A 10,927-nucleotide genomic window follows, 5' to 3' on the forward strand; every position below is an offset into this window, starting at 1 on the left:
ACATATATATTGTGAACGTGACACGACCGGATTGATTTCTGGGCGTTGCAAAACTAAAAAGAGACCAAATGCTACCCCGCTCCGTAAACTATTTTCCACAATTTTTAGTTGCCCGTAGAAAATTAAACCTAACCAAACTAATCAGTAATACCTATTTTACACAGCACTATAGTACTTTTTACTTTATTACCGCAAATTTGTACCCCCAATCAGTTTCTAAGCGCCACCACGGCCAGGGCCTCTCACAAGACCAGACCAGAGAAAATTTATAAATGCAGGGTCCTCACCTATATAGAGCTAGTTATATTATTTTACTGGTTATAGCTTATAGCTCTGAAATGTGAGGTGCGTGCTGGAGCTTGACTTTCTGTTCTCCAGAAAAGGAGATTTCAGTATTTAACCCCTGGCGCCTGGCGTATTATATGGTAGGAATGGGATACTACAATGGGCTGAGGATAAATTATGTTGATTTTTTATTGGATAGGTATTATGTAACTGTATTGAAATGCAGAGTAAATCAGGCGTAGGTACATTATTTAAAAAACACATCCGGTCATTGACTCATAGGTAGTTATTGTTTCTTTCTGCCGCACGCTTACAAAATACCTAATTATATCCCACTTATGCATGTAACCTTAGTGTGATTTACCCCCACTGTCATTTTTCGAATATCAATCGTCAAAGTAAATACGGACCGAATGTTTCTTATTCTAACGTCGTTGGTAAGTACTACCGAACTTTATCCCACGTTCCGCTGGAAGCTTTGACTGTGGAAAAGAAGTTTTAAACCAAGGAATTTTGGTCATTTTTAATCCGGAGTAACACAATCCGGATCTCGATAAGGTGTCTACTTTTGCGAAATATTAATTACCAAATTGAAGAGTCGAAATCGAGTCAATTGTCGGAGGTCGAACCCCTCGTACCTCCCACTTATAAAACCACAGCGCTCACCACTGCCCAGTGTTAAATAAAATAGCCTTTATTCTCTGACTAAATAAATTTATGCTTATACACTACTAGTTACTAAATCTATTATTTAATTAAGTTATATTTATTCCTTAAAAAATTGTTTTGTAACACCAGCGCGCTTAGTCAGGCTGTCCTTGGACATAGGCCTCCTCTAGAAGGAGGTCTTCTCTTGGCAGGTCATCTTCCCACCTTTTTTGTGGCCAGGGTTAGGTTGTCAAAAATATTTAGTGACACAATTTTTCTTTTTGATTTGAGTACTCGAATATTTACTGTGCATTCATAATCATTCCGAGAAACAAAATTAATCATTTAGACTAGAAGTGGGTATAAGCTGACTAAATCCCATCCACAGCTACCTTTAAATTTACATAACTACTTTAGACTTTTTAACCTTAGAGGGTCTATAAATAATAAAAATGCCAATGAAATTTCCTGTCCTTATAATCTAACTTTAGAAATCTAATTTGCCTATCAGTAAGAAATTTACATTAAACCAAAAATAGACTGCAACGGTTGTTACGGCTGAAACAGATTAACATCAAAATTCAAAATCTAAGACATTTATCTTATCTATTTTATTATTAGTGAACATACTACATGCTTTAGCTTGAAAAGTTTGCATTATGAAATATGTGCTGTTGTTATAATAATAGTGATATGTATGCCTATTTATTACTTAATTATAAAACAACATTTCATTACTTATAGTGTTCATATTAATTCTGATTATTTATTTTTATAATTTATATTAACGATTTCTATTAACCAAGGATGATTTCCTTTACAGTCTGTCAAATATAATATTATATATTATATGCAGGTATATTATGTTCATTTTGTCTGATTCACAGATGTTCCGTAGGGAAATCCCAATTTCAGTAACTACTCACAGCACAGTAAAATTCATATGAAGAGTACAGTACCTTTATATTAAAGCTTTCAGACATTGCAACCATTAGACAAGCATTTTGAACCAAACAAAATTAACATTATGCGTGAAAGATTTTGCTTGCTTAGAAATGTGAAGTTGCTATTCACTTGACTTAACTGACAAGACTTAAAGACACTTATATTACCTATAGGAGGTGGACAAAACCAAAGCCAGAAGGGTAATACGGAACAGTGGAGTGTGTATTAGAAGTAAGACAGCAAAACTAAACGACAACTAAACTAGAAATGTATTGTAATTTTGTGCATAGCATATTTTGCGGGTTGGGTATAGATATCCGGTACTTGATTTTACATATGTTTTTTGCTTAGGAGCTTTGTCTGGGTTAAACTTGGTCCATATACACTGTTTTTGGATTTCGGAAATGCATTTTGAATTAATTACGATAAAAACAACTGAGTATCTTAATTTAAAAAAATATTGAACCGTTTTAAGAAAAATAATATTTTTCTAAGTGGATCCTTGTTACATAGAACCTTTGAAATTAATAGCTTAAAATCACAATTCCTTCATAGCACAGATTACATAAATATATATAAATTAAATATATAATAATTTCTGATAATTGCTTTTAATTTATGTGTTTCATAAATCTGAACTAGCACTTTATCATGACGATGGACTATGGACGGTCAGGAAACCCACTTTTTTAAGAATAAGTAATTATCTGAGAAGGTTATGGACTATAAGGGCTGCAAGTGTTTTAAGTAAATGCAAAAGGTAGCACAGAAGCAGATTAGTGAAGATAAGCTCTTTAAACAAAGTGTGCACTAAGTACCTCAGTGATTAGCAGCTAGTCTTGTATATGACTTGTTTGGCTATCAATAAACATATATATAAATTATTGTGCTTATTAAAAGATATAATATCTAGCATCTAATGCCTATCATTTTCACAAAATTAAAAAGGTTAAAAGACACTAATTAATATTCTTTGATTTTTTAATCATGACATCTTTGGAATATATATAAATTCCTGTGTATATATATAAACAAGTGTTCTCATGAGCTCATGAGCTATAAAGATGTTTTAACATTTAAAAAAAAAATGTACCTTTAAACTTATTAGAATTTAAAAATTAGAAATATTACATGGTAAAATAGATTACAAACAAGAGTCATAAAATGTTCTAATTAAACAATGTGTCTGAATATGATTTTGTAGTGGTTTTAGCTTTAAAAAACCTTTACTATTTACCTTACTAGTTACATGACATGACATGACATGACACAGTATAAGTATTAATATAATTAGTCTAGGTAATTATTGTATAGAGGTTGAGGAATTAAATCATGCTTTGAACCATAAGCCAACCAAATATATCTACATTGACTGCAATGAATCATACCAACCGTTATTGGCATTGAGTCTAAAAGTGAAAGTTACTTGATGCACTTCCATCAACCGCAGTCTTAAAAAAATAATAATCTTAACTTTAATAAATTTACATACTAATGGTTTTCTTATTGTGTATTTATAAATAGAATATTGTTATTATGTATTTCAAATACATGATTTAGTTAAAAGCTGAGATTTGCAATTCTGTTATACATAAATATGCAAAGTAAACCAAAATGACAGGACAGAAAATAGTGCTGTAATTTTAATGTATCCAGTGGAAAAGAGATAGCACTATGTTTGGACCTCTTAATTTAATTTAGACTTAAATTTTAAACTAGCAACACATAGTTAACTGTGAATCCATAACAAAACAAAAAGTTCATTGATTAAAGAAAACCCCAATTGTTGTAATTGGCAATATTTATGATACTCTAGTTCAATTTATATTAATATTTAGTCAAAAATCTTCTACTTGGCTTATGATAATGTTATGATAACAGTTACCATATTGTTTGGCTACCTTTATATTATGTACTAGCATGATTTATTGATATTTTTTTAAATAATAAATATTATAAGTTATCTTAATGTGAATTATCAAAATATTCAACTTCATGAGAATGCAAAAATACAGACATTTTACATTAATTTTAAACACTAATAACTATTGTGAAAGTTCATTGCTAGGGACACTGAATTGTTGTGACATATCAAAATACTCCAAATAGTAACATGTCTCCATAATAACCAAAGTAAGTAAGTTTTGCTTGATTTTATGGATTTGAAGAAGTTAATATTCAAATACATTTTGATTAATAATATACCAATTTTTTGATTACCAGACCAGATCTTAATTCTGACATGCTAACTTAACATTAAGATGCAAAACCTCACCTTATTATTAATATAATATGTATAATAGTTACTATTTAAAGGTTATGTATACAATACTTACAACTTTCTATGCATTACAAGTTTTTAAATGTATAAACATCTTCTCCAATGTATGTTTGAAACTCATTTTTATGTCACAACCATGTATACCACTTGACAAATTCATGTCAAGCACACCATAGCACACTAGATTCCACTTAGCATAATTCAACTTCAAAATATGACTCACATAATAAATAACACTGTTAAAATCATATTTTTTTTACATGACAATTAATTATACACAACTGAATGCAAAGATTCAAATAGTACATTGAACACAAATGGACCCTATAGGAGATAAGAAAGTTGTGTTTTTATTAAGAAATGTTATCAGGGGTATTGTATGAGATACAAGATGTTTACAATTTGTGTTTCACTGGCTTATTAATAAAATATAGTAGCCTCAAGATGTATTTGTTTGTGGCTTGCTTGTCTACTTACACAATTCCTTCAAATATTTGGCATTCAATAGACAATTTTGTGAATTATCAATGGATGAAGATAATATAATAAGATCAGATAAAATATACTATATTATTTGAGATGATAGGATGACAGACATACTAAATCCCTGTTTTGTTGTTATCAAAAGACAATCTTGGACTTTAGAATACCTATGTTATAATGAAACTAAATATTAAAATTGAATGAATACATTTACCTCCATAACATTTTTTCCTTAACTGTTTAAAAAAAACCAAACTGATTAGATTTCAAGAACAAAATAGAGATATAAGCAAATTGTAAGTAATCCTAATTTAGCAATTATTGTTTTAGCTGTCATTAAATGTTACCAACAAAATTTGTTACATGCATATACATTACAACAACAGTACAAAGTTTGAGTAGTATCTAACTATTATTTATCAAAGCCTCTAAAATCTTCCAAGACATTGTAAATATAAAACTCATAATACAATGGTGTTATTACAATTAATACTAAAGTCTAAAAATAGATTCCAATCCTTAAGACTCTTACAAGTAATTTTCCTTTAACAATGTTCCCAGTGAAATTCTTCACTACTTTAAATTTTTAAATCTGTTCATTTAGTTATGATTAGAGCAAGTGAACTAATAAATTGACAGGCCAATTAACACTCTTGTCTGCAAGGAATATTGTGCAAAGAAGAAAAATGATTTTACTCCTGTCAATGTCAAAACTGAAAACCACCAATATCACTAAAACACAACACTTCTAAAATAAACAAAACAAATAAATAGCACAAGAAAGAGTATTGTCAACTTTGGTATTCAATATTTTGATACTAATCTATGCATTACTGATAAGTGTTAATCCCCCAATAAAATACTGATGTAGCCATAAATTGGAGATGTATAATAAACTTAAGTTAACTTAATTATTTATTAATGTCTATGTGAAAGAAACACTAAACCAGAAAGCAACCGAAATAAGTTCTTACCAATATTTGCTCTCCCATACAGAATTTTCATATAAAAATAACAAAATATTTTACTGGCAGTATTTGATTTTTATTTTGAATTTTTCATGATTCATAAATAAGCTTGCTTGGTCAACAAAAATAAATGTTAATGTGTATAGTGTCTAAAAGTATCAATCCATCCTTTTCATTTTGTCTTTTAAAAGGAATGATAGAAATGATGGGTGAATGGATGGCAGGACATGTCAATTCAGTTTAAAGATTTATCTACAACAGTATTATTACCAATATATTACTATTGGATTGGTAAATTACTATCAGATTTTTTTATATAAATTAATACCTAATTGTTCTAAGTTACATGCATCGTGAAATATGATTTATTTATTACTAATATTTGTAACAATATTTTTACTTAAAATTATTTTATCTTTAATTCATGCTGTGCATACTTTTAAGACTAATTATAATTAATTAATTGACATCTGCATAGGAAAAACCTTTTCACCAACTTTAGTTTTTGTATCAAGATACCTAATAATATAGATTAGTATAATAGTAAGTTATTTAAATGTGCTTGTGGTGTGCTTGTTATTTTTAATTTTAATAAATAAATAAAATATTCTTTGATGTTCATATTGATTTTCAAACCTTTAAGTTTATTATTAAATATATATGTTTAGTCCTTACAAAGCATATATCTTAGTTTAAATATTATTGCACCTATTTTTGTTTATAATATAAAGCAATATACCTAAATAGATACAAATATACATAAATAAAAAAGCTCCCTAACAAAATCATTGAGAACAAATTCTACACAGTACCTGCTCACTGCAATTGACATTATGTTATGTTACAATACTAAATATTGAAGGAAACATAGATTTTATTTTGAACTTAATATAAAGCACCTGGGTTTCTAGCTATGATTATGATTTTTTATGGTATAAAATATATTTTTACAAAACATGTGAGATGCTGAAAGAATAATATCCTATGAAACCACTCAATAAACCCCTGGACCACCCCAGAGAATCTTTTTATACCAAGCTTCATAGTTGGAAGCATAATCAGAGTTTTTTAAAACTCATTAGTTTCCTTCTGAATATAACCATATTTGCTCTATTGTTACTAATGGGATATTCCATACTAATCAAGCAGTGTGAATCAATTAAAAATGACAATAATGAATGAAGATCTAAGTGTATACCACTGATTGCAAGACATGGATACATACAGTCATAACAGTGTTTGTGACATCATGGCCAGCAACAGTTTTCAATACCAATTATAGTATTTATAAATAAATAAATAATATATATAAGTTCTGATGGAATTAGAATACTGATATTGAATTGTAGTTTAAATGTTACATCTCATGGGTAGACCACAAAATATTATCAAGTGAAGGCTAAAGACTGTCTAGGTCAGAGATGGCAACCCAGTAGTAAATGATTGGGCACAGCATCCCTGAGGAATTCTATTCAATGCTGGCTATGTATAAATAGCATCTACAGCTTTGTACCTTTGTAAATTGTGTCATTATTAATAAATGATTATGATTTCACTTTCTCTGCTATTGTGATCTTGCTATATATATTGAAAGCAAGATGTTACATGAACTTCTACTTCCTATTACAGTTTTGTAAAGAAAACAAATGCATTGGAAGAAAATGGTTGCAGGTGTGAATTGACCTATGATTGAGGCCAACACAACACTTTGAATTAAGAAAAACATTGGACCAGCGATTAACCTAGGTTTGCCATCACGGGTCTAGATACTGTACTATAAAAACTACTAAGTCTAGTCATGTTACTGATAGAATGCAAAAGGCGATCTTACGTGGAAGTTCTTTTGTCGTCGCTCTGACGTTCCTTGTCCTTGGTACCGTCACGCTTATTCATAATACTAGTGAATGCAGGCTAAGCCCGGCCCTCCTGATCACTCCCAGTGCCCACCGACAATCGGGGCCGCACCGCACCGCAGTCCATGTCACCACAGCCTTCGGCCAACGCACTGCAACCTCGCCATACCACTGCACACACCACCAATCCACACCACACTTTGCAATATTACAATTATTTTCTCGTTTTCAACACAGCATACACTACACTATTTTTTTTTTGTAATTTATCTCAAAATCATTTTCACTGTAACGACACGGATGTTTCGGCGACTCGCGAATTGACTAACGGGAAATCTTTAAGTAATTGATAACTGTTCTTTTACAACTGATAGTGATTTCTGATAATTTAGATACAATTCATCCGGAAAACGAGCACGATTATTCTATGAGTCGCCGTACCAATGTTATGTTCACTGAACAGTAACCAACTAGCTTATGGTTAGGTGGTAGTGAATTTTACTGGGCAACCAGGCAACTTAATCAAAGAGCGTGCTATATTTTATATTAATTGACTAAAATCGAAACTAAAGGCGAAATAACAATCAGAACAACCTAACAATTGACAGCTCCTCTTCGATGTGGGAAGTCAACCCAAATAAAATCAGTCGGCGCTAATCGTAATGAAACTGATATATTGTAGGGATTCTTTCAGATAAAGTTCACAGCACTTTATAAAACTATACCAAAACCAAATACCAACACAGTACGCAATTTATGATTAGCTTCACAACGTCGCCGAAACATCAAATGGACATTTGTCCTGATAAAAAAGTTTAGGTTTTGTAATGGCCACCAATGGAACACTTTAGACACTTTTATAACTGTAATTTGTGAATCTAGTTTTTCTAAAGTTCAATCTATAGAATTAAATTATCTAAAACTTTACCTAAATATATACCATCTAACGACAAAATTTCATAATTAAAAAATGTTATTTCAAAGAATAATCACTGAAATATCGCCATTCGGCGCATGCGCAAACTTGTAGCGGTGGTGTTACTATATAGAAAAAAACTTAAAAAATATTTTTATTAGACTATTACTTCAATATTAATTTTATTTTACTTTAAATAAAGAAAGGTTATATAACTTATAATCTAAAAATGTCATTATTACTTTCTGATAAATTAATAATTGATTTTAAAAACCTAATGTTGTCTAGATACATAAAGAACTGGCAGCATTTATTTTTCTTTTATCTGGGTTTAAAGATTTGGGATCTAGAGTTTTTGATAGTGTTGTATAATCTGTTAATTTCAGGCTCATTCAAAATAAACAAAAGTGTTCGATTGTTATAATATTTTGTGTTATTAAGAATATCGATATAATGCTATTTTAAACATATCAAATAATAATGCTTATGTTATTCACAGTAGATCATAATTCCATATGCAGATCAATACATAAATATTCCATGCCCAATTATTCAAAAACAAGATTGTTTGTGGAATTTCGTTAGCTAAATTCGAAGATGATACAAACAACCACGTTTCTTTTAATCACTCTGCAATGGTATCCAACGGTTATGTTAGCGGGTTTATGCTATAACTTTTCTAAATAATAGGTTAAATAATTAGTTTGGCAAATTAGTTGCTACCCAGTCGCACGTCACATCTGATATGGTAACAATGGCATGTCCAATGTGGTTCTTGCGTGCCTCTTTAAACTTCTATGGCAATAAAAAAAATACAACGTATACCAGCTGTTTTAAACGGAACAGTACGGTACAGTGCATGCTGAGTACGCTTAATAACTAGCACTTATAATCAGAATGCAGCAGCCATTTCGCCATTATCAATGCAGTTTTAATCCCAGCATTATTTGTCCTCAAAACTTTTTCCGCCGGTCGAAAATCTGCCACCGATTAAGACAATTGACAACCAACACTAGACACAGGTGTTCTTTAGGGATTTCCAAATAGGGGCTTCGGTCCAGCGCCTCCCGGCGACCCCAACGTCTACGGATCTGCTCATTCCTCGCACAGCTCCCTCCATCACCCACCTAGTTATTTCGAGCATTTTATAAGACCCAGTCAACACTGGTTAGACGCACGAATCTATCAAACGCTCCGAAATGGTTTATCGTATCGCTAATAAGATTGTTGGACGGAGTTTGCGGTTTTGCAAATTTTAGTTTTTTAAATAGCTGTTCGATAATAAAACCTCACCTCATTCATGTAAAGGTTCAATCTTCGTTAAAGTTTACATTTTGCGTGCGACCAATAAATAGACACGCTCGTTAAAGCAAGTCTTGTGATAGGTCGTCCACACACATAAACAACATGAACGCTGTGGACAAAGATTAGAAGCCACGGTGCTGCCTTTGCTCCGACGCTTAAATTTTACTCAGGTCTGAATCCAAAAGACGCCGCGCCTAGAAGCAACTTAGGTTTCTTTTCTATCGGTATTCTCCAAGAAATATTTCGATTAAAGAAATATTTTATCGAGTTCTCTCCTCACGTTTACACCCTCGAACTGCGAGGAGTCTTAAGAATCTGCACGGTTTTTTAAATGATATTTAATCGACTCCGATGAAGCGCTCTGATCCTTCGTTTCTAATACGCATTACGTTCCTCAAATATCTGAAATGGCCTTCTAGCTTTACGTTTTCCCCTAATATTCTTACCTTAGGCTGCATCATCAATTCATAATTTACCAAGGGTGTGATTGCAGCTAAGCGCTGGTCTGAATAATATATTAAATAAAAATCTTATTATTCTTGCTACGAAATCTTTCCTTTTATAAGAGTAAAGTGAGTGCATTTCTATGCACTTTTACTCTCTAGATGAGCTTCTTTGATATCTGAGCTCAAACTTCGTCATTCAAGTGATAAAGGTTGAGTTATTCCACATATTTACACTTCGTCCGTTGACAAGTCAAGCCATCTGTGAATGTATGGGGTATGCTTAATTTTTTATGTCGTATTGATCGCTCAGTGTTACGACATTAGCTTTCAAGTGGCGGTCAGCGGTAACTAGCTTGCCAAATGCCTGTCCAGTTAGTCTACTGAAAAAAGCTCGGATGGTTTCAGTAGCTAGCAATAACACCCGGGAAGTAAGCCTAGAAAGAAGTAAAAGGCAAGACTTTCACTATTTAGGAACTTTATCATCATAATTTTTCATCTCATCATCATTCATCAGCCGAATAATTACCTAGCCGCTACTGGACCCAAGCGTATTCTCTCTTATGAGAGAGTTATAAGATCTTATAGACGTGCCATGCACGTATCGTCTCTGTCGGACTCCGGAGAGTGAGTATTTTTATCCCCGAAATTTTATGCAGATGCTATCAGGGAGTTTGCATTATTTCCATATGTTGCAGTAGGAAACTAAATGAATCACTATACGAATTACAAAACAACTCTTGCGACGAATGTACGCGTTTGCAATGACATGACTCCAAGGTCCCAGTGCTGGCGGAGGC

The 10,927-nt window shown here is 31.8% G+C and overlaps 1 protein-coding gene across 19 annotated transcripts in view; it reads right to left on the reverse strand.

Annotated features, from left to right (window-relative positions):
- Nucleotides 1-8,485, reverse strand: part of LOC120632563 (casein kinase I) — a 66,195-nt gene extending 57,710 nt beyond the window's left edge. For 11 of the 19 annotated variants that reach the window (XM_039902449.1, XM_039902453.1, XM_039902451.1 and 8 more), the window contains exon 1: nt 7,442-8,385. In XM_039902449.1, the coding sequence (XP_039758383.1) occupies nt 7,442-7,503 (62 nt within the window). In that variant the 5' untranslated portion in view covers nt 7,504-8,385. The other 8 variants (XM_039902442.1, XM_039902438.1, XM_039902436.1 and 5 more) reach the window with 8 other exon arrangements.
- Nucleotides 8,486-10,927: the final 2,442 nt, after the last annotated feature.

This window comes from Pararge aegeria, chromosome 20 (genome assembly GCF_905163445.1).
Source record: "Pararge aegeria chromosome 20, ilParAegt1.1, whole genome shotgun sequence".
NCBI lineage: Eukaryota > Metazoa > Arthropoda > Insecta > Lepidoptera > Nymphalidae > Pararge > Pararge aegeria.